The sequence below is a fragment of the Anoplophora glabripennis genome, unplaced genomic scaffold (assembly GCF_000390285.2).
Source record: "Anoplophora glabripennis isolate ALB-LARVAE unplaced genomic scaffold, Agla_2.0 scaffold156, whole genome shotgun sequence".
Taxonomy (NCBI): domain Eukaryota; kingdom Metazoa; phylum Arthropoda; class Insecta; order Coleoptera; family Cerambycidae; genus Anoplophora; species Anoplophora glabripennis.
Window position 1 is genome coordinate 876506 of NW_019416250.1, and position 26151 is coordinate 902656.

At 32.7% G+C, this 26151-nt stretch overlaps 1 protein-coding gene across 1 annotated transcript; it reads right to left on the bottom strand.

Moving 5' to 3' along the window:
- Positions 1–204: 204 nt before the first annotated feature.
- Positions 205–3552, bottom strand: LOC108905653 (T-complex-associated testis-expressed protein 1). Its single transcript, XM_018708607.1, has 4 exons — positions 3271–3552; positions 2872–3211; positions 1983–2557; positions 205–432 (listed from the first exon to the last, which is right to left on the bottom strand). The coding sequence occupies exons 1-4, from the start codon at positions 3550–3552 to the stop codon at positions 205–207; spliced, it is 1425 nt and encodes a 474-aa protein (XP_018564123.1).
- Positions 3553–26151: the final 22599 nt, after the last annotated feature.

Sequence of the window (26151 nt, forward strand, 5' to 3'; positions counted from 1 at the left end):
AGCATTTACTTTTTTTGTTACTGGCGCATCCGGCAAATTATAGAAAAAAATTTCTATCCGAAAATGTATTATTGTTCTCGCTCTTTAGTCACTGTCAATTGCACTAATCTAAAAGTAATGCGGAAGGTAAATGTTTATTTTGTTCAATGGACCTTCAGTCTTGAAGGGAATATTAAAAATCAAATTAACCATTACATAATTTATTTATTCAAGAGCTTGCTCAGGACTTTCATTTGTGTTATAATTTACCACTTTCTCTTCAACTTCTTCCTCACCTATGCCCTCTTCAATTTCTTCTCCAGGTTGATGTAATTCACATCTGTTTTTCATCAGAATCTTTTCTATTTGCTTCATTTGCTCCGAGGTTACGTCTGTATCTCTGATATCCAAATATTCTAAGGTGGTGTTCACTTCTAATCCCTGAAGAAGTGCCTGTGAAGTAAATTAAGCAATTTTATATAAACTTGAGATCAACTTGGAGTTATGGTGGTAAGTATAATACGTGTTTTCAATAAGTAATCAAAGTCATTGAAACTGCAAAATGGCACGTAAAATTAATAATAAATAATCAAAGTTGTTAAAACTTATTGAGAACTGGAACTATTCCCGAGTTATATACGAGGTCTGTTAAAAAATAACCCAAGTAAATTTTTTTCAACACTTATTAAATTTATATTATATTATTGGTCCTTTTCTTCAAAGTACTTCCCTTTCCTATTCACCCACTTTTCCAAGCGATGTTTGCATTTCGCGAAACAGTCTTGAATAGCTTCATTTGCCCTTAACAATAGCCTTTAAAGTCTGTGACAAATTTGCTTTGATGTCATCAATAGTCTGACTTTAGTTTCAGAACTCGCCACAACTCTGGTCTCTTTTTGCAGATTTTTTCACGGAACTATTGTAAAACGTTTTGTACACACAGTTCACTGTTTCTCCTTGAGGAAATAATTTAAAACGCACAATTCTATTAATGTCGAAAAAACAGTGAGCATCACTTTGACATTGAATCGAGACTGACGTGCTTTCTTGGGACGTGGAGAATCTTTGCCAATCCATTGTGATGATTGAACTTTTGTCTCAATGTCGTAGCCGTAAGCTCAGCTTTCGTTTCCCCTTATGATCCTTTGGATTAATGTTTCATTGGATTGTTCAAAAACGAATGTCCACACGATTTTCTTTTTGTTGTTGTCATCGAACGAGGAACAAACTTTCCTGCATGTTTAATTTTTCGATCAAAATTTCAACCCAATTGAGATGCAAACCTCTTCTCCAATTTCCCTGACAATGGGCGATTTGCACGGACCTGGTCTTTGACTTTAGTTTACAATAAATAATAACGTAAATCCAAAAATTAATTTTTTAGAAAACATGAGACCATAACTAGAGCATTCTCCATGGTATTTCAACTTTTGGGGAAAAAATGTATTCTCTGTTGCATCCTTTATGTGCTGAAAACTGGAATGTAGAGTAAATACAAATAATTTGGACCGCATAGCGGATTGAAAGATTTCTATTTTTTGTTGAATCTTCCTGTATCTCTCTCTCTTTCTACGAAATTTTTTCACTCCAGTCAGTAAATGTTGACAAACTGGTGAAAAGTTTTCTTATTAGGTTGCCGACGCTGAGAAAATCTTTCTTGATAACGTGCCATAGCCTGAAGGCCGTTATCATCATGTTACCGTATACTAAACTGTAATGGTGCACACCAGTAATTTCTTCTATTGCAAATTCCAATAAAAATTTCTACTAACTCGAAAGAAAAACAAAAGCACCTTTTTGTTTATTCCGAGTTTTATTTCAGAAAATAGACACGCCTATCGAATCTAATAATTGTTTTCCACTATAATATGAAGCAAATGATAAACTTGAGCACCTTTTACCGTGTACATTTTACATGTCGAAACCGCTCTGGGTGTGACTTGAGAAAGAAAAATGCCTTATGTTGAAGTTAGTAATAGTGTTACATAAAAGTGATATTTAACCTCTCCACCTTCTTCGCCAATCCAGTTACTACTGAGTTCTAATCTTTTCAGGGTATCATTCATTTTAAGCATCAAGGCGATATTCTCTGCTGTATCTCCCTCAAAGAGAGACCCACTCATGGACAGCGCGGTAGGTATGGTACACCTAACAAGTGCTCTTAGGATACACATTACGCCCTCGGATCCTAAAGGATTCAGTCTTAAACTCAAGTACTCCAAATCTGCACAACCAGGCTGGACCATAGCAAAGCCTAAACCCTCTGCTCCAATTTCTCGAATATTATTGTCAGTCAGATTTAATATCTTCAAAGACGGATGGCACTGAAGAACGTTAGCAACACACAAAGCACCTTGATCACCTATTTCGCAGTGAGATAAGTCTAGTTCTACGATGGTGTGGTTTTTTATAAGATTTTGCATAAGGGCTTGGCAATGCAAGTATTCTATTTTACTTCTGTGAATACGTAATATTGTCAAATAATTAAGGTCTAGTAGAGCCCTTCCCAACCTCTGGCAATCTGCTACAGACACTTTAAACATATTCAAATTAAACTCCTCCCCAGCTGAATTCACACCTGGAAAAATTAATTTGGAGTAGTTCAGTAAAATCTACAAAACTTTGAAACATGTTTTGTCGTCTTAGAAATTATAAATAAAATTAGAAAAGTCAGTGAATTACTTATTATTAATTAATAAAAAGATCTGTTCATCCTATGTATTTGGAACAGCAAAATATATTGAAGACGGGCGGTAAAAAATGAATTATAATAATTGCGATACTCTTCAGCATAATGACGAAAAACAAAGTGTTTCGTATCACCACTTTTCCTCTATATTCTTAGTTATTATCCGTCTCTTTTTGTATACAAATTGCGATAATTTTCCTTACCATATACAATATCAAATTCTCTGATAAGGGGAAGTTTCCGAAGAATAAAAATGAAGTTGATATGATCTGTGGGATATTCTTCAGGTATATCTTCTTTCTCCATTGTGAGTGGTGGTTTCCAACTTTGTAATTGAGTGATAATTAATCTTTGTACATAAGGAGCGGATATCGACAAAATTTCCTCAAAAGTTTCCTCATCGTTGTATTGCGGTTGGGCCTGTTCTAGAATTTCCTGCACAGAGCGCTCCAAGTACAAACTTTTCCAAGTCCAGTCTAGGGGTTTCCTGTTATGTATCAAACCAAACTGTGTGGTATATCTTCGTTGCCAATAATATTCGTCCTATAAATATTTAGTCCAGTTATGCTGACTGTTAGTCTTCTGCTGATAGTGATACTTACCTGTATATATGTAACTGCAATTATCAGTGGTAGATCGCAGGATACAATTTCTAGGAGATGATCATGCTCCACACAAGGCAGTTTATGTAATATTGGATTTCTATGGAAATATTTACTTATAGTTTGTACACAAAGGTCAACTAATGAGGGACAATGGTCCTTGTTCCAATCAAAATTCTCAGATACAAGTGTTCTATCTCCCTCTCCAATAAGCTCCAAGCTCTCTGGAGATGGTTTGTATTCATTAAAAGTGTTTTTATTTATTATATGTGGAATCCGCATCTTGCGGAACTTTTGTCAATGTTGCTTAAAGTTGTGAAGAGAAAATTTCATTCATCTGTCATGTTCAATATTTCTGACAACTAAATTTATAGAGAGTGCTTGGAGAATAATATTACATACTTCAGAGGCAGGTTCTGAGGAAGAAATGGGAAGAATTTAGCCACTTTTGTTCAGATAACAATTTTGCAGAAAAAAGATACTGGCATTCAAAGTTAAATTTTCCACTAAAATTTTACCTTTGTAATGAAATTGGTTGTAAGTAGTTGGGTTAGTATTGGCGTTCAATAAAATGACCGAGTAAATTTTGAGCATAGACCTTATAGCTGTTTTACATTGACAATTTATTGATCAATTAATTCATGAAGTCGCTTCATCAAGAAATTGGACAAGTGTAATGCACCAAAACTGCTGTCAAATAACTTCATGAATTTATTCATCAAGTTTTTGACGAATTAGAGCATGTTCTAATTTTCGTCAATTTCTTTGTGAAGTTCAGAAGTACCAACGCAACAGATTTCCAGCCTCAGATCAGTAATGAGGTTATGTTATTGGAATACATAAATAATTGTGTGGCATCGTACTAATTTTACATTGTTTCTACTGATTTGTTACTTACAAAAACTAATATTTATATAATATATGTCAGAACGGTCAACCGCTGTTGTATCACTACAATTATGAGTGGAAAGGTGACATTTTTGAAATATATTTGCTTCTTTGATTCATTGGTAGAACTGATTCATACGTCAAAAAACTTGACAAAGTCTGTAGCAGTGTAAAACCACACTGTTTACCAATAAATTCGTGAATTAATTCATGGAGAACTTTGTCAATTTATTCATGAATAAATTGTCAATGTAAAACAGCTATTATAAACTACTAGGTCAATGGTAGATATATTAATTCTAGTAAAACTACACTTATGCTATGAAGAATTCTTTGTCTTAACTCAAACATAAGCATTATTTGTTATGTAATTTCTGTACAAATTGAAAGTATTAACGAGGGAATGTAGTAAATAGAAAAAAGTCACAGATATTTATAATTACAATTTTCCAAACAGTTTCTATAATTCTTTCTTTATGCATTTCTCCATTTATTTTCCTCATATCGTAAGCTCCATCAGTTAAAATTACTGCAAGCTCTTCTAAAGTAGTTATTTTAAATAGTTCATATTATCTTGCTTTGCAAAACTATATCAATGCTTTCCTTTTCAACATATTATTTAAAGAGATGTTTTGCTGAAGCATATATTATAAGCACAGTTCAGTCGAAACTGTTATAATGTCTTTAGTTTGATGATAAAAAATAATTTGAAGAGTGACACATTTAAGGGGGCAAAATTTTGACGTTAAAAAGACCTTTTATTTTGAGGATGGAGGAAATAATATAATCAAATATGTTATCATCAGAGACAACTCTACTTGGTCATTATTTTCAGAAAGATGCGAAAAGTATAAACATGTTGGTGCCATCATATTAATATTAACCTCTTTTCTGACTATGAAAATTTATTTTTTCTCCACATAGTTTACGAGGTCTATGATTTTGAGTAACAGTAAAATCGGGCTGAAAAATTAAAATAGGACCACTTTCAACGCATCCAGAAACTTTGCAAAATAGTACAACAAATTCAAATCCCAATAATTATGCCAAAACTAATGGTCCGAAAGTGCCTGTTTTGTGCTCACTTAAAGTACCTACATATAATTCACTACTTTTGTGCACAGGTTCAGCTCTACAACTTAAGAAATGGCGGAGTCATGAATTAAAAAAAAAAGCTACATTTTCCGATCCTTCCGAGTTTTTTTTCGTTTTTAATTATCGACCTCTCGTTTAATTCGTATTTCAATTTTCTATAAACTGTCTTTTTATGGCATTCAGATTGCTTAATTGGTTTAGGTTTTATAAGCAAAAAAACTAAAAAAAATGCGTTTTTTGCATAAAAATGTTTATAAAAAATTAATTAATGGTAAATTGGAGTAGAAAACATATAAGCATATATTAGTCGAGGCAATGAAGCACTCAACCTAGGAATTTTTTGCACTAAGATGAATCGGAATGCGGTTTTTTGCATTCGCTTCCAAAATTTTTTACTTTGTATCTTATACAAACCGGAAATTGCATTGCTGCAGGCAAAAATGCATTCAAAAAATGCATTTTTTGAGACGGCTTTTGGAAGATTTAATAACTTTGTAAATAAGAGTCAGAACTGGCCCAAATCGGGTTCCCGGGGGTTTTCGAGGTCGCTGATCACGATTATAATGTTCAAATTGACCCACAGCCGACCTGGAGCTCAGGAACGCCGATGAATGTCATCTCCGTGGGACTCTCCCAAAATTCACGCGGGGAAGGAGATAAACTCGGCGCCCGGGGGTTTTTTGGGTCGCTGAATTCAAATATGGCATCGGCAAACACCTGGTACACCGGAACCTGGACGTGGACGTCATCTTCGAAAGTTTTCCTGACAAGATTGCCAAAAACTACCCGAAAATCATTGTGGGGGCGTTTTTTGGGGCGCTGAATCCAAATTTCACGTCGAAAACGACCTCCTGAACACCTGGCGCACCGGAACCTGGACGCGGACCTCATCTCCGAGGGTTTTCCTTCGAGTCGGACCTATGGTCATGTAGATGTATCTGGATTAATTTCAAACATTTTTTCTTATACCGGGTGTCCCATTTTAAAAAATACACGTGAATATCTCTTAAGTTAAGGGCTTAATGAAAAAAATTTTCAAATAAAAGTTGTAGGATTTTGAGGGGGACATCTAATGGTGACCTTGACCATGACCTTGACCATTTAATTTTAGGCAAAATATTAAAGATACTGTTTAAAATAAATGTATAAATCAGATATCTCCAAAATTATTGTGTTTTTATATTAAATATTAAGGTTTATTTGGTAGAAATTAGCTGCATAACCGCACCCCTAAAGGAATACGTCGACTTACCAATCACCCTGTATCTGTGACTCTACTGGATAAAACAAATGTCGTATAATGTTTTGCTTGATGAAATTCCATTCTTAATATTTTTATCGTCCTGCCATGCCTCCCCACAGTAAGTTCGTAATATTCCAGTACAATTAATTCGTCCTTTTCATCTAACTTTTGCCAACTCAGCAATTCCGCTTTTCTCGTTAAGCCTGAAAATGGAAATTGTGGTTGTAATAATTCTGCAACCAATTTCGCACGATTTCTAATTTTTAGTGATTAATATTTTCTCTTAAAATATACAGGGTAGTCAATTTTTACAGTTCTGGGGGCTTTCTCGTATTTCTCGATGGACTGTTTGTTACCGATTCAATTATCGATAAAAACTGTTGTTGATAAGAACTGCATTTCGTTTTTTGTCATGAACTTTTTTATTGGCGAAAATTGTTTGTTTGTTTGAAAATTGGTTTTTTCAGTTTTATTCATAGAATGCAGTGGCGTCCGTAATATTTTTCTGTAGCTTCTGTTTTTTCAGTTATTATTTTAAATGACTCGACTTATTTTTAGTGGCGTTGAAATTCTAATATGGTTCAACAAATAGGATGCCTGCCTTACGTTCATGATGTAGCAAACAGTATTACCAAGGTACATAATAGGTGCCTTTATTATTAAGATATAAATATTATAGGTACAAATCTTGTAAAGAGAAGAACATTTGTACTTATTAGAACGATAATAATACAAAACGAAAAATACTCTTCATATTCATTGTTCAAATATAAGTATCATGTAGGTACAAATCCTTAACGAGGAGAAAAACAGTTTTCCTTTACAACTCATATCTAATTGGATTTTTAGCATTTGTCACAAAATGTATATTTTAAATAAGAGACAATAATTGTAAAACACAGTCAGTGAACATGTATGCCGCTAGCAATGGATTCATTTTGTTGACTGCGGAGCTATATTTCGAATGTAAACAACAAGCAAAATTTTGTAAATTTATCAAGTGTAGCTGTCAGCAAGGATCTATAAATAATACTATGAATTTTATTAATCTACGAAAGAGCTCTTATAGTAATCAGTCTAGTTACATTTCTTATTAAATATATTGTCTATTTTTTTCATGTCAATATCTTAACAATTTATTTTTATATTTAATTATAAATTGTTTAATTTTTTCCAAAAGTTTGATGTTTATACATATATAATTTTCTTCATTTCCTCCATTCGAAAGGAGGCTACCTAATGAAACACTCCTAAGTAAAATATGTAAACAAACAGATCTCTTTACTTATATGTACGATTTTTAATGTTTATTTTGAATAATTATACAGCCACACAAAAAAAAGAGTCATGTGGTTGAAAAATTCGAATCCACTGTCAGAATTGCGCTAACACGTCACATTTTTTCTACTCAAAAAATAGGTCAAAAATATCAAAAATAGACGAAGAAGTATGAGAAAAAACTACAAAAAAATTCGCTGAATCCAAATCCACCATTAGAAATCATACAGCACACTTCATTTTTTTCTAACCTCAAAAAAATCGGCCAGAAATCGAGGTTTGCAAGAAATGAATAGAATCGTGAAAACTTTGGTATATAAAGGTTTTTGTGTTTGCTTATCACGAATTTCAATTCAGAATTGCAAAATTCAACATAGCGGATCCCATATGGCGGACGAGATTTTCAACATATTAATCCCGAATTGGATCCTGGGGGGTTTTGGGGATTGCTGAACAGGAATCCAAACTCAGAATTGCAAATTCGACACGACGGATCCAATATGGCTAACCAAGATCCAATGTGGTTGATTTTGTGGATCAATGTATGCATGCATCTTTAGATAGATGGCTTTTTAAAACAGGAATAGATGGACCTTTGAATGTATGGATCTTTGGATGTTAACATAACCTGACCAACTAAATCATACACAAAAGACAGTTCCTGATGAAGCTGCGAACACCAATCCTATGCAATATGAAGCTCCTAATCAAACAGCAAACTCCAGACCTAACATAACCGGCCTAACTAAATCCTATGCAACAAATTCGTTTTGTAAGGTCTAATTGAGCAGGTTACGTATGGTTTGGAGCTCGCAGCTTCATTAGGGCCTTTCGGTTGTGTATAATTTCGAAACGCATCTTTGATTTGGGATTTAGTTGGGAAGGGTATGCTAGATTGATAGTTTGCAATTTGATTGTCAGTTTTCTGTTGCGTATGATGGATATGAGTCGGTTGTGTTACGTTTGGGGTTCGCAGCTTCGACAGGGCGTTTCTGTTGTGTAGGTTATGTTAACATCCAAAGATCCATCAAAGGTCCGTCTATTCCTGTTTTAAAAAAGCCATCCATCTGAAGATGCATACATTCATCCACAAAATCAACCATATAGCTAGAAGAAATGTGAAAAATAATTTTTTTGCAATTTTTTCGCATACTTCGTCTATTTTTTATATTTCTGACCTATTTTTTGAGGTTACAAAAAATGTGACGTGTTAGCGCAATTCTGACAGTGGATTCGGATTCAACGCGTCAGAATACTATAGAATATACTAGTTTAGTCTAAACCATATGACACTTTTTTTGTGTGGCTGCGTTACTTATTACTAGCTGTTTGCCAGGTATTGATGGTATAATTCAATGCTAGTTGAGACATTTTTGTTGGGACATATAGTAATATTTTCCGCACCATCAGCGGTTAGAATATTGTCTTTTGCACACCTAGATTTCTTATATAGAAGAATATTGTTTGACTTGTTTGATAAGATTTTTTAAAAAGAAATTTTGAGCTTGTTTGAATTAGCATAATTTAGCTTTAAAATTATTTAAAAAAGAGTAAAAAAGTTTTCGAAACATTTTTCACATGTCTAACCATGCCTCTGTTTCATACAGTATGAAAATCACAGTATACATTATTTACTCTCAAGTAAAATTACCTCATATTATTTACAATATTTACCTTTTATAACAATCATAAGGCTCTACTTCATCAATATAAATTCAAATTCATGTTTTATTTACTTCAGTTATAGGGACCATTGAATCCACTGAATATATTTCTAGTAATTATATCATCATCAATTATATCATCTCTCTTGTTATTACCTGTAACATTAAGGCAGATCTTATAAATATTTGTAGGAAATTTTAGATAGAGCCATATTTTGATCAAATATTGGTTTTCATATCAATGATAGTGATATAAATCATTTATAGTTAATACTAATTTAAATTTAATAATAAATTTTAGAAGTTAAATATGGAACTATTATTGGGAATACAATAAAAGTTTTTTCCCTATACAACTTCTATTTTCTCTTATCTGATCATATTTTTGTATTAGTTTTGCTTTCGAAATAGCACAAAATCGAAATAGAGTACATACATGTTTATTTCGTCTAATAAGACACTGAACTGCGTTGTCGAACCAGAATGACCTATTGAAATATTTTGTGATGCGACCTACGTGATTCGACTGGGTCGATCACGATTCCCTAATATCTAAGTTATCCGATTAAGGTATTAGAGGGTCGTTTCTAAATTGGGTTGCCCCAAATGCCACATTTCTTGAAGGTTGGTGACAGTATCTGAGTTTGAAATATCTTGAGCAACTTAAATAAAGCAAGCCTGGATCCTTAAGATAAAAATATAGGAGTTCCTCGAAGTCCGTTCGTCCTCTTAATCTTTTATACACTTCGGCACATTATAAAAAAAATGATTAAAATTTCACTCGAATTGCACTCAATAATGCATCAATTTCTGTCCACACCCGAGTGAAATATTTGTTCTTTTACTACAGAAATTTTATAAATAATTTAACTAATTTAACTTTCTGCTGACTAGCCAATGAGTGACTTTTTACTTTATTCTCGGCATATAAGAACAATTAAGAGTTGACTTTTTCTGTAGTATGGTACAAATTTAACACAGCTCCACAAAAATAAGTTATGCACCAGAAACATAAGTGCATAGATTTTGTGTATGTTTTTATGCTGAATCCGAATCTGTAGCCCAAAACAGGTCATTTTTTAGTAAAATGCTAAAATATCCCCTAAAATAGGGTGAAATAGTGAGGATACGGTAAAGATTTAGAATGAAAAGCAACAATTTGTAAATACTTTGAGAAAACATTTTAAAATAATATTTTGAGCAATGAAAAGAAATATATGCAAATTAAATTCGCAACCACCCCTACAAGGGGGTTCATTCCACGCCTAAGATCAAATGACGAATGTTAGTGAAAAACAATTTGAAAAACCATATCCTTGTATTTTATATTAACAAATATACCTAAAGTTGTAGATTGATACCAACAGAAAACCTTCCCCCAAAGGGTTGGAAACCACCAACGGACTTACCGACTTACCCCTCTAAGTCATACATTTTTTTATTACAAATTTTTGCATGAATTTTGTTATCGCGGGTTTCTGGGGTCGCTGATTACGAATCTGAAGTGCGTACCCCTCTAAGTCATAGATTTTTTTTATTAAAAATTTTTGCAGGAATTTTGTTATCGCCGGTTTCTGGGATTGCTGATTACGAATCTGAAGTGCGTATCCGAAAATTCTTCAATAAATATGAGGGATGTAAAAACCGAAATAGCTGAAACTTATTTTTCGGTGTTTTCAAAGTCGCCTATCACGAATATAAGGTTCTAATTCGGAAATTCTTAATTCCAATATAAAATTCAGGTCAAAATATTGAATATAAAAGGTAGGTGGTTTCCAACCCTTTGAAGGAATAGTTATATTATATTTTTTTGGTATGTTGTCCATCAGCCCACATTTATTTATATTTGATAGCATAAAACACAAGGCTATGGTTTTTACATTGTTTTGCACTAACGACTTCGTTATTTGATCTTATGCGTAGAATTAACTCCCTTGTAGGAGTGAGTGTGTGTTTAATTTACAAATTGTTGATTTTCATTATAAACCTTTAACTTATCCTCACTATTTTACCCTATTTTATGGAATATTTCAGTTTTACTAAAAAATTACCTGAAAAAAACTCAGAAATGATTAATTTGGATATGTGTGGAGTGTTTAAATTCATCACTTGTTATCCAAGAATTCAGATTTGGATAGATTTTTCAAACGTAACATCATAAGTTTATATTTTTTTTCTTCGGTAGTATTAACTGTTTTGAAGTAGACAGATGAAAATCCAATTTTTTTGCCTCTAATAATATTTTAATAATGTTTGGGTAAAAGTTATGTTGAAGCTATTTTTACTAATGTATTCAATATATCGAAAAATGAGGACATTTATTCTAATTTATGTACAAGTATAGTATAAAGAAGTATATTTAGAATACTTATTTAATTGGTACTTATATTTAAGTCAAATTAATCAGTTTTCGCTTAAATACGGAAATTGGAATTGTAAAAAGAGAATGGAAGTACTACAGGACCATATCTATTATATGTATTTTGACACGCTGAAACCGAATCCGAAGTTGAAATTACTCTATCACCCTCCAGAATTTTTGTACCGTGCAAAATACCCAAAAATGTGGGAAATTCCTTCTCAGAGATAAATAGAACTTCAACCATTTAATGCGCGCAAAGGGAAATGAGAGTATGCGAAGATCTGAACATCGTTTCCAAATAAAAAAATGTTTCTTTTACTCCGTTTTCCTTTTGTAACGAACTGTTTGTATCTTTAAATTATCTATACATCTTTCTCTTTCCTGTGTTTTGGCTCGTTTTTCCTTTTAAGTATCCAACAGAAATCTGCCATCATATTAATATATCACCTTCTTTGATAAATCGTTCATCCTATTCTTCGTTGTAGTCTTCGAGGTTCTCAGGAAAGTAGTTAAGATGAGTATCTAGTAAATGCAATTTCAAGTTCATCAGTCAACAGGCAACTGTTTTAAGTTTTCCAACAATTTCTCAATTAAATTCTGGTAATCTTCACTCTTCTGATTCTTCAAGAAATTCTAAGTGATTTTCTTGAAACTTAGCTATGCGGCTTTTTCAGTATCATTCATTTTTGTGATAAATTTTCGTCACTGAACCCGGTACGGATTTGAAAATAACTTATTTTAGTTTAGTATCGCTTATTTCCGGAAACTTCTCTCCTAAATAACCAAAACAGTCTACGAACTATTTCATGAGACCAAGTTTAATATGGAGAAGAGGAAGCAGAATATTTGAAATATTAACTAAGGGTTCGCGGATGATGTTTTTCAACCCTGGAGGGAAATCTGCTCTGTTTAGCCGTAGTATGCCTGTTCACAGTGTCTCTTTCTATCTCTAATATTCCATAGATAGAAGAAACAGGGACGAAAAATGAAGTTGGTCTTTCTCTTGTATAGCATTTAAATAAAATGATTTAACTAAATTAATCTCTACCATAGTCACCCCACTTAGTCGCTAGAGAGTTTTTTCCAAGTAACTTACATGAGCTTTATGTGTAATTTAAATAAAATTTATTTGCTGTTACCGGTGTTGCATTTTGACAATGTAATTTAAACTCCATATATTGACAAAGTATCCGTCATTTTGAAGAAAAATTTATATGAAAAAAAAAAACAAAAAACTAAAACATATGTGGTACAAGGACAGGATAAATGACATGTATAACTTATGAAATTATTGCACCAAGCATAAGCTATTTTACCTTCAATAGTATTCTACAGTTATGTGTCCGTTGCTCACACTGATTCCACATTTGCACCAGATCAAAGGAGAATATATTTTTTGTCCAATATCTATGTTAAAATGAGGAATATATGGATTTTTATTTTTACTGTGTTGCCACATTTCTCGGAATATACAAATTAAAAATATATTCAACTATACAGGGTGTTCCACTTTTTATGGACAAACACCAACTTTGGTTTTTTAAATGGAAACATACATTTTTTATATTTTTTCGGATTCTACATAAAAAATAAAGGGTACTTTGTGTAGAATAGTTTCTACTCAAATATTCACAGTTTTTGATATATCTCGCTTGAAAGGTTTTTCTAGTCGATATTGGTTGCTTACATTTTCTGATACTGACAGGTTATACTAATAGCTACTAAGCCCATTTTTTTTATCAGATGTTTAGTAAGGATGACTCTTCCGAATCTTGCTCCAAAAACTGGCCTGCGTTGTACAGGGTGACCAAAATATCATGTCAAAATTACCAATTGAAAAATTGAAAAATCTCGAATTTTTTAAATGCAACGCCCTGTATATTTTCATACCATGAGTTGCAGAATTAAATTCTCTACAACTTTGCTACACCTGCTGCTATACCAAAATTCATTAGTTTTTCATGAAATCTCATTTCTATGAAAAAATGCGAAGTTTACAAATAGCTTATATGTAAAATAACGTAGTAGGCTCCTGTCAAATGATAATCTGGAAAATTTTCGATTCACATAAGGATTAATAAAAAGAAAGGTTTAATAGAAGAAGAGAAGCCCATGGTAATTGTTTATTGGCAAGTCGTATTTAACAAATTAATAATCCAGATTTACAAAGATATCCTCGTACAAAGTGTTTTGTAAAACTGAAGGAGAGGTTTGAAGGAACGGCAAATGCAAATTATGAGACGACAACAAGAACACACGCATGTGGTAATCAGGATTAGTCCAGTTGGTAGAGGTTCGGCCTGTGTCAAACCTTGATAACCCCGAAATAATTACACAGGTCTATTTTAAATGATGAGTACAATAACTGGCTAATTTGCTGACAAAGTATTTTATCAGGAAAAAAAGTTATTAACAATTTAATCCTGAAAAAAATTTTTTTTAGTAGTTTTCTTTAAATAACTCAGCGGGATGATTTTGTACGAAAAAATGCTTAGGACATGATTTTGTTCGTAATAAAAATAGCTACAAAATGGCGGTGGTCCGATTACGAAATTTGCAATAACAAAGCCGTGAGATTGAAAAAACGATTTAAAACGCCAATTTCTTTAGGTTGCTGTAAAAATCCCCCATCCTCCCCGATCCCCAGACCTGTCTTGTCTTGATTTTTATTTGGGGCTATATAAAAGACAGGGCCTATGAAACTCCTCCGACAGATGTAGAAGATTTACGGGCAAAGATAAGAAATGCTTTTTTGACCCTAACTTCGGAAATACTGCGAAATGTGTCAAGCAATTTTCGTCGTAAAATTGCTCAATGTCTATAGAAAAATGGCAGAAATTTTGAGCGGTTACCTGTTAATTACTAATTTAACTAGATCTTTATTACTTTTGTTAGAAATGCACGATGTTAATTTACTGTTTTGGATACTACATGCGTGTGTTCTTGTTGTCTTCTCATAATTTGTATTTGTTGTTCTTTCAAACCTCTCCTTCAGTTTTACAAAACACTTTGTACGAGGATATCTTTGTAAATCTGGATTATTAGTTTGGTAAATACGACTTGCCAATAAACAGTTACCATGAGTTTTACTAATTATTCTATTATTTATTTACTAATTCTTCTTTAGAGTAATTCATTTCACAATTATTACTGTCGCTTTTCTATTAAACCTTATGTGAATCGAAAATTTTCCAGATTATCCTTTGACAGGAGCCTACTACGTTATTTTACATATAAGCTATTTGTAAACTTCGCATTTTTTCATAGAAATGAGATTTCATGAAAAACTAATGAATTTTGGTATAGGAGCAGGTATAGCAAAGTTGTAGAGAATTTAATTCTGCATCTCATGGTATGAAAATATACAGGGCGTTGCATTTAAAAAAATCGAGATTTTTCAATTTTTCAATTGGCAATTTTGACATGATATTTTGGTCACCCTGTATAACGCAGGCCAGTTTTTGGAGCATGATTCGGAAGAGTCATCCTTACTAAACATCTGATAAAAAAATGGGCTTAGTAGCTATTAGTATAACCTGTCAGTATCAGAAAATGTAAGCAACCAATATCGACTAGAAAAACCTTTCAAGCGAGATATCTCAAAAACTGTGAATATTTGAATAGAACTATTCTACACAAAGTACCCTTTATTTTTTATGTAGAATCCGAAAAAAATATAAAAAATGTGTGTTTCCATTTAAAAAACCAAAGTTGGTGTCTGTCCAGGAAAAGTGGAACACCCTGTATAGTTGAATATATTTTTAATTTGTACATTCCGAGAAATGTGGCAACACAGTAAAAAGAAAAATCCATATATTCCTCATTTTAACATAGATATTGGACTTTCCCGCACTAGTGGGACACGCTGTATACAGAAATCGATCTTATTAAAATTATGGACTTATGCCCTTTCTGAACCAGGATCTCAATTATTCCAAAAGTAAATGTAAAAAATACAAACAGGTAATCCAAAGGAAATGTCAGATAATGCAAGAAAATTCGGGTACGTTAATGAAGACGGTAGTTAATGAAACGAAATTTTAGGTAATGTGGGGAAATTCCACAAATAAATGTAATAGAGCAGAGAAACGAGTAAGTATTATACAGGAGATACTAGTTTTCAGGAAATACTAGGAAATAAGGTAGTACATCAGTCTAGTCAGTGGTTTCTCCTTATATTTTTCTCCTTTCTCCTTAATATCCTTTCTTACTTATTAATTTTCGTATATGAAATTGTGAAATACTCAAATAAATATCAGTAAATACCTCATTTCTAGGTCAAGAGAAACGTTCCAAGAAAAATGCAATTAAAATTGAGCAAAGCGGTTCAAATGCCAGCATCTGACCGTGCTATCAGCTGGCGGTTCAGTCGGTTTCAGAAGCACCGTATCAGCGAAGGAAAGGCGAATTCAGGGAGGCTCCCCCCTGACACAGCTAAGGGTCGATCTGCTCCCGATCATCTCCGACGGGGATCGTTTGTGTACGCGACGCCAGTTTTCCAACGGCGTCTGGACGCGTCGACCGTGTGATTCCACCCGGCCTGGTTAAAACTATCTATCAAATCCAACTTGTTTTGATAAAGGAGTCATTAATCGTGCCATGGACCTTTTTTATGAAACCAAGTGGACCTTCCTCTAGACAATAAATCTTCCTCAGCTAGCAACAAACCGGTGTTCGCAATGAGTTTGTAGTGCTAAGTCAAAATTATGAAAAACATATTTTGATATATTTCGTAAATATTTTCGTAGAAGACCGCGCGTTGGAATAATGTATTTCCATGATTTTTTTGGCTAATTTTCAAGTAATATAATTAAAACGCTTAGCTCGTAATATTTGGGAAGGATAAATAGTTCAAGTTAATTTGTTTGTATATTCAAAACAAAAGTACCTCCAATTTATTAACCAAGTTACTTCTCACTTCGCAGAAAAATTTAGATGTCGTAGTGTGCCAAGAATTCTTTCGTAAGGGATATTTATCGAAGGGTTCGGAATAATCAGGTGAGTCTGAAATCATGTTTTATTTACTACATCGGTAGAGAATAATCGTAGATTTTTTTAGCTTGTGATACGACACATATTTAAAACATTCTGTAAATAACTTGAATTATAAATAGAAAAATATTATAATTTGCGGAATATTTATGATATCTTACAGGCGGCATCATATAAACGCACTGATTTATTTTTAAAATTCTGACATGAAGATGTCAGTGATTCTTGATCTTGACTGTTATTATATTTTCAATATGTCTATATAATAATATACTTAAGTACATAGATTTTTCCGAGGAATTTCGCTGAACACAAAGTGCGTAAATTCACTTTGTTCCTTTTTAGGAAATGCCCTCTTGTACGGTGTGCAGGAAGTGTTTTGCCCTAGTTGCATAGTATTATCATCAAGTGACAGAGACACGCACTAAATTTTATAGATTTTCTGCTTTTACTTCTGATAAACACCAAAATGCTATGAGTATATCAATTATAATATAATTGACTAATAATAATAGAAAAAAAATAATTTCTCTTGTGTTTAAAATACATTATAGAATATTTATACCTACGAAAATATTTATCAGTTTGGTTAGACTTTATGCGTTTGAGAAACATGTAAATTTCATACGCAGAGTCCAATAGCAACAGACTTTAAAGACTGATTCCTCTTGTACGAACAAACAAACAAAATAATAAATGTTACATTATTTATTAAAATTATTCCAAGTGTTCTAAGATTCTTTAAATATTGGACATGAAAGACAGTTTCAGTTAATTAGGTACTACTAAGAACTATTGGAGATATAAACTTCAAAGGTACAGCGTTGTTTGCTAATGGTAGTTTGCAAAATATAAAATTTAAACAAAAAGTGACTAGTGGCGTCGGAATAGGTGGAGTCTGAGAGGTGTCCACCGTCAAAAAAGTTATTTGCCATCGTAATCTTTACAAACTTGTATAGATCACATCCAATCTTGCCTTTTATTCATCTTGTTCCTCATTTTGCTCTAATTTCTCAATAATTGGAGATTATCACAATAACCTTAGTTTCTATTGTAATCCTCATTATTTGCAGATAAATATTATTTATTCAATCTTTTGCGAAAAAATCATTTACTTCTTTATTATCAAAAACTAATTGAGTTCACTATACACACTATAATGGGCGTTTCACATAAAAGTCCTCAGCCTCTCCGCAAAGGAAAGAGATATTTTGATTTTGAAAAAAAACAGATGGTAGAGCTCATCGATGGCTTCGTCAAAGAGTACAACTTGATTTTTTTAACAGCAAATTGGAGATGTCGCTGAAGTCGAAAAAAATTTTTCGTTGATAGGAACTTTGTAACAAGGTTTATGCGAAACTTTTGTTCAATTCTAAACAATTTTGAATTTAAAGAAGAAAATTCCTGTGGCAACAAGACGAGATATGTGGTGACAACAGGATAGTATTGCCTATAATGCACAGGTAGTTACAGAGTACTTGAACAGATCCCACCCTGGAAGGTGGATTGGTACAAATGGGTCATTAGATGGCCAGAAAGGGCTTCAGAACTAACGCCTCCTGTTTTTTTTTCTGTGGAGGACAATAAAAGATGTGATGTATACTGAGCCAGTAGAAGATATAGTGGACTAGATATAGAATCGAAAGACTGCTATAAACGTAACGTGTTAGGAAAGAGATATTGTTTTTCTTTGTTTCTGTTCTATGCATTACCATTTTTGCTATTGGCTAATTCTTTTGGTTGGGCCTTCCTTAATATCAGAGATAAACCTGTTACATTTTAAGTCTGTAACTCTGAGAAATCATAACAGAATTTGTAAAAATTGGTATAAGTAAAGAATTGATATATCTGAGGAATGCGATATCGTATTGTTTCGTTTTCTTTATATATAGGGTGTCCGGAAACTAAACCAACAGACGTAGACAGCAAATTCTAGGCATGATTTTATATCGATTTGACATAAATCTTCTCATCCAAAAATGCTTCCTAAGAGAGGCTTTTTGAAGATGGCCCTTTGACATTGTTTTTGTTTAATTGTTCAGATCACTGTTTATCTAGAAGGATCACTTAGTTTATGTGCTAACTTTTATACGGACAGCCTTTTGATGTAAAAACTATCTTTTAATTGTCATTAATCATAGGCGTCACATTTGGGAGGGTCCACTGATATTTTTAATTATTGTTCGTAAACTCAAAATATATAGTTAAAAATATCAGTTGAGCCCCCCCCCAAATGTGACGCCTATGGTTAAAATTAAAAGATCATTTCATTTTTACTTCAAAAGGCTGTCCGTATAAGAGTTAACGCATAACCTAAGTTTGAATCCTTCTAGATAAACAGCGATCTGAACAACTAAAAAAAAACAATGTCAAAGAGCCATCCTCAAAGAGACCGTAGGAAGCATTGGACGAGATGATTTATATCAAATCGATTATTCTGCATTCAAATCTAGAATTAGTTTAGGACAAACGGAAATGATTTAATGCAAACTAATGTTTCTCTCAGTGTATAAGAGATTAAGAGAATTGCACCCTAGGTATTAAATTTAGAATCTGCAACTTTAACTCAAAAAATAATATTACTCTCGTTTTTTCTTCGTTTAATCTGATGACATAAATCATTTGTAGCTACGTCGCTCTTGTATTCGCTATGTAAAAAAATTAAATTTCAGTTCAACTTTAAAGACATTTTAAATCCATCTGATATTTCAAAAACTACAAAGAGACTGTTGTTTGTTCATGTCACCATTAAAATAACACATATAAATCAAGTCATGCAACTTGTAGAACATTATTCTAATTTGGGAATGAATCAATAACGATATGATTAAGTAATTATGGATTACAAGCTTCACCGGATCCACTTCCATTTGTCTCTGAAAACAATCAAACACTAATTTATCCCTGGAGACTCGACAGTGTCATGAAATTTTCCATCAAAGTACCCTCTCATTATGGAAGTGGTAAATAACCACGTTCTGATTTGATGATCAGACTCATCAAATTGAATTGAATTGAAAGTTGATGGATACTACTCTATTCGTATCATTTTGTGGTCATTATTATTTACCCGACCGATTTTTAAATTTAATAGTAGATAAGTTATTTATACGGAAAATAGGTAAGTATGTAATTAAGGAAAGTTATTTAGAATCAAGTTTTACAGCCATATTCCAAATACGACTATCTGTCTTGTATTAACTAATGACTCGGGGCACGGCAGCAAAAGTTTGCTTTTTAAGACATGAAAATACATATGTATATTAAAAAAAGCTAATTCATTAATTTTTGCAATCATGTCCAAGATTTGCAATCTCAAAGTTTAATAGGATGTTGCGCTATCTTTTCGTATGTGATACTGTTTTTAATTTTTTTTATCGTCAGGTTCTTGAAGATGAACGTTATAAATTAAATTCTGCTGTGAATTGATATTATTATTTTTCAATTCGGTCAATGAAAAAAAATTAGGTACAGTTTTAGGGGTGAGTCATCCCCAATGAACACCTTGTAGTGCTTCAATTAACTTTAAATCATAGTCAAAGAAGACCAGTAATAAACCTAAATCATGTACCAAATTTCGTTCTTCTACGGTAAAGGGTTGCAGAGATATTAATCTTTTTCGAAATTTAGGGTCCCACTTTGGGGGTTAATAACTCCTCAGGGGGTGCAACTTTATATACATGTAAGTTTGGTTAAATTACAATATTTGGTCACCCCTTCATGCACCTGCTCTGTGTCGGTTCTTATGCGGGACACTCTATATATTTCAAATTGTATTCATCTCGAACATATCAAAGAGAAATTATGACTGATTTGAGATACATGTTATGATTCTTCTGAATATGGTCGGTCGATATTGTACGATAGGAGAATTCAATTTATCAGCAATTACGCACAAAGTTGTGACTATCCTAATTAGATACGGTTGTACAACATTGGAATACAAAATCTCTAATGAACAAACTCCGCAATTTTGGGGGAACCCTTGAACGTGAATTTAATGAGACAAAAGAGTCGATACGAGTTTTTGTATTATTAATAATACCTATATAGGGAAAGATTGGTTATGGTTTATATTACTATACATTATTCTGGAATAAATGTTCGAACATTTGTCAGCCAACAGATGAAGCCATTAAAAAAAGAGAGAATAAGTTAATTAATTAATTACAAAGTTCAATTGACTCAAGAACTGAAGCCTACAGACAAAGAGCGAGAAGAGTTCCTTGAATGGATTATGGAACAAGTGGATGCTCATTTTTCGAACAAAATCATCTTCAGCGATGCGGCTCATTTTCTTCTTGATGGCTTCGATAATCTACAAAATTGTCACATTTGGGGTTCAGAAAATCCACTTCCGATTGTTGAGAAACAAATGCATCCACATTGGGTTACTGTTTGTCTAAATAGCAAGATATGGATGTAGATGACAAGTGGTTTAAACAAGAGGGTGCCACATGCCATACAGCCCGAGAAACAAAGCTATTACTGCTTGAGTCATTTCCTGATCGTGTAATTTCCCGTTTTGATGATCAGACGATTTTAATGAAAAAACTACAGAAGCTAACTTGACAAATATTAAATGAAACGAAAATTTGGACATAATGAGATTATTAAGTATGGAGTGTTGCACCTAAAAATATAATAATATACATATAATAATTAATAGGCCTGGAGCGTTCAGTTAAACTTTGTTTTCCATATTGCCAAATATTTTGATTCTGACCGTTTGAAAATTATTAAAAAGTTTTAACACACTGTTTTCCTCAAAAATGAAGGAATTTTATAAATTATTTATTGCAACACCGCGAGTACATTCAAAACTTATGTAGAATATGTAGAATTTAATATGATGAATTTTAATATATAAAGAAATATTATAGTTTTCGAATTTGTAAGAACATTTTTTTGACGATAGATTTCATAAATATTTGAATATAATTTTAAAATATATTTTAAATAAATTAGTTCGAAAAAGATATACAGCGCGAGTCAAAATTCACTCCCCAGCGGTCGGATATATATTCTAAAATAAAAAATAAAACAATAATGTAGAATACTAAAATCTCGAAAGCGTAGCCGTTTTCGGAAAATTTTGTAAATTTTGTAAAAAAAAATGTTTTTGTTTAATATTAACACCATTTAAATCCATACAAAATAAGAAATAGCAAAAACGAAGATGCTTCTGGCTTTGACTAACTTCCAAAAACATTACCATTTTCGTTAATACACTTCTGCAATCTGTGGTAGAAACACCTGGCAACAGAACAGAAATTAGCTTCATTTAATTCCGCTACTGCTTCATGAATCCTGCCAATAACATCATCCTCGCCAACAGGCACAGTAAAATAAACCTTTTCTTTTATGTATCCCCATAACCAAAAGTCTATTGGAGTCAAGTCAGGAGACCGGGGTGGCCATGGTGTTGGTCTACCCGTCCAATCCATTTATTAGAAAAACGGCGGCGGCGGTTGGCGGTTCAAAATATCTACTTGTAATATGGCATGTGCGGGCGCACCATCATGCTGAAACCACATAGTTGTACGTTGTTGTAGAGGAATATCTTCTAACAAACCTGGCAAAATGTTCTCGCAAAAATTACTGTAATTTTCACCATTCAGTATTCTTGGCAAAAAATATGGACCTATGATCCTTTTCCCGTAAATACCTATCCAAACATTTACAGACCAACGTCTTGCTGATTCCGCTGACGTTTTTCATGAGGATTCTTATAATGCCAATAATGAAGGTTGTAGTGATTGAAAACTACTTGTTGGTTGAAATGAGCTTCATCGGTAAATAAAACATTATAGAAAAAAATCTGGATTGCGCTGAAATTCTTGTAATGCCCATCTGAAAAAATTTACTCTTAATTGGTCGTCTCCGGGATACAGCTTTTGAATTGGATCTACATGATACGGATACATGTTGTAACTTTGAAGACATTTATGGACAGTGGATTGGACATGATGCCTGTTTCTTGATAATATGCGTGTACTGATAGTAGGATTATTCTCAACATCCTGCAGTAACCGTTCTTCCTGTTACCATGCCAATTTTCGAGGTCGACCGGCATACAAAGAACTTTCAAATAATCGTCAATAATACCAGCCCAAACATTTATTGAAAACTGTTCTTGATGATTTGATTCAACAATTGCAAAAGGGTTTTCATCCGCCCACAAATGGTTATTATGGAAATTTCGTATTGAGTTTCGAGAAAAACTAGCTTCATCGGTAAAAAGAATGTACCTGTCAAATAACGGATTTTCCAGCAGCTTTTGAAGAAACCACTCACAGAAATTAATGCGCAACGGGAAATCTCTAGGGAGTAATGCCTGGACTCTTTCAATGTGATATGGATATAACAAATTTTCGATAAGAATTTTCCAAACAAGTACGTGTGAAACATTAAATGTTGCCGCGATTTTCCTCGTGCTAGTTTCGGGGTTCTCCTCAATTTCATGTAAAATTCCTTCTTCAAGTTCCGGTGTTCTTACTGTTTCAGGGACTCCTTTAGCACTGTGGTCTACTTTTAAATTTCCGGTTTCGTGAAGACGTCTATGAATCCCAGAAAATGTTCTCGGATCGGGTAGTACGCGATTTGGATACCGCTCTTGGTATATCCTCCTGGCTTCGTATGCATTTCCGTCGGCAACCCCATAAGTAAAATGCATGTCAGCTAATTCACCGATTGTAAAATTTACCATTTTTTATGAGATTTTACCTCCTACTCTAATAATTTTTTAATAATGAAAAATCAATGTCAACTTTATTGCGAAAAGAAGCGTAAAAAATTATGACACTTTACCCAGCCTACTAATTTTTATTTCATTTGCTTTAAGGGGGCATTTAATGAGCTTACCGTTTTTTCTATCCAAACATTTAATATTATGCCTACGTGAACGTCATTTGTGAAAGTAGAAAATTAATTTTTGCCCCACAAAAAGTGTTTCCACGCATGGTGGGTGTCTACAAAATGGCAACAAAATATCAAAAGCAGTCTCAATGAACTTGGGGAAAAAACTTTTTTTGGTTTTCATTTTTTTACGTGCAAATGGTGCGTCGTACGAGAGTAAGTCTAGGGACCGAATTTGCTGTAAAATAAATGGAGATTTTAAAAATAATTTTAGTTTTTAGAAAAAGCAGTGGCGTACCATTTTTTTCTTCAAAAATGTTTAGTTCAAACCTCGTACGGACGTCATTGGCAAAGATTTTAAAACATTTTTTACATCAAACAATGCTCCTTAATGATTAATGGGTGTGTACAAAATTTCATAAAAATATCTGGAGTGATAAGAAAATTATAATAAAAAAGTAAATTTTTTCTTAAAACTGTAACACCCTGTAGCTCAAAAATTAAGAGGTTTAGGACATATGTTGATATTAAGTTTTCTTCTTAAAATGACCCAAGGATTCACATCCTTAAGTATCGGCATACACACCCTGTATATAGATCAGGACCGTAACACAATTTATTACTGCCATTACTTTGAGGCTTTCCATTTACTTTTGTCCAATTTAACATATTTTTATTGTAATAAAAGCTCTCCTACACAACAAAATCATGCGTGCACTGCGTTTAAAAACGGCCTTATTGGCGATACCAGAAAAGTTATGCAAAAAATTACTTGGAAGGTAGGAAGGCTTCTGCCCCTTGAAAAGAGGGACGATCAAGAAATTACCCAACACATATCAAATTTTCATTTTTATAACGTTCCTCATATTTAAGGAAAAAAATAAAAACTAAAGATTTCTCTCCGTTTGGAGGACCATAAATTCGTAGAGATGGCGGATTTTTTTTTTTTCATGAAAAACTTCTATTAATTTTCAATAGGAAATCACTTCCTCATTTTTTTTACTCTCATTTATTTACACTCTACATAGTTTTTCAATTCTTCTCAAATTTTTATTTGAACATTTTTTTGGTTCTTGGATAATTGTGGACACCCCAGATACATGCGCAGAACCGCTAAAATTGGGAGTCTCTCTATTTCTTTATGGACAGACTCAAAAATGGACGTCATAGTCACTTTTATGAGAATCATAGGATTATTTCTTGGTCAAAAAATAATAGCTCTCCGTGAAATAATCCTATGATCTAAGTAAAAGTTGCTATGTGATGTCCATTGTTGGGCCTACCCACAAAAAAGAGAGATGTTGATTATTCATGTGTTTCTGTGATATTCACAACCAAATGGGAACACAATGTGTGTTAATAGATCACCCTGTATAAATGTTACGTCCATAGAGTTAATTCTGTCGCAGGTAATAGCACCATGACAACTTTATGTATGAGATGAAATAGCAATTAAAGTGTTACCCTTGGATACGTTTAAGTGTTTATAGACTGGTGCTATTTGCTGCATCACGAAAGCCAATATGATTAAGCTTGAAAACCTAATTGACAGTTATCGATTAATTTCTGAGTGACAAACAAGCTAGCTTTTCATTTGTTTAGTGTCTTATGGCATGGCCTACTTTCGAAATAATTGCGAAATAGCTTTTCCTTTGATGTCAGGAAGAGGAAACGAAAACGTAATCGACTTGGGAATATTACAGATCACGGAAAACTTGAAAAGGGAATTTTGAGGATTTTAATATTAGTTGAAATCTTAGCTGGGTTGCTTCAACCATAAAATACAAGCTTGAACGTTATCGTTAGTGTTTCTTGAGGCAGCAATGTATAATGTAAAATAGGTATAAAACTTGATCATACGCAATGATTTTGATAATTTTTCGGAAGTAGCTACTTACTATTTGCACAAGTTACAAATACAATAGACTCTAAAGACTTCTAAACGCACAATATTCCACCCAAGTTTTACAGATGGAAACTGAAGATGTATTAAATTTATTTACATTTTTTTAATGAATGCGACTGTGAGCATCTACAAAACAAAAAAAATAAAAAATATAATAAAATTAATAAAAAAGTAAAAAAAAAACTGAAAAATAAACGCTGCTATGAAAATATATTTATATAACAAAAAAAACAGTGTCCCTCGGATTCTAATGTAAATTTGACTATTAAATTTTTTTAATTAATGAGTTTAACAGAAATTTTAAAGGTGACTCATAAATCATATTCTCGTATAGCTCTGACAATAAAAATAGTAATATTAAAAAATGTCAAATAAAAGTTGCATCAAAATTTCTATATACTCGAAAATTATAAATTATTTTCTATTTCTATACCTAAGCTGTTTCATTTACTTCAGACATTAATATTTTTTTTTCATTTGAAACACTTTTTTAACAGATTTGAAAAATTTTGTATTTTTTCAATTACTGTCACTGTCATGTTAAAAATTCATTTTAAAAATATTACACTGAAAGAAATGCGCTGTATTCTTTATT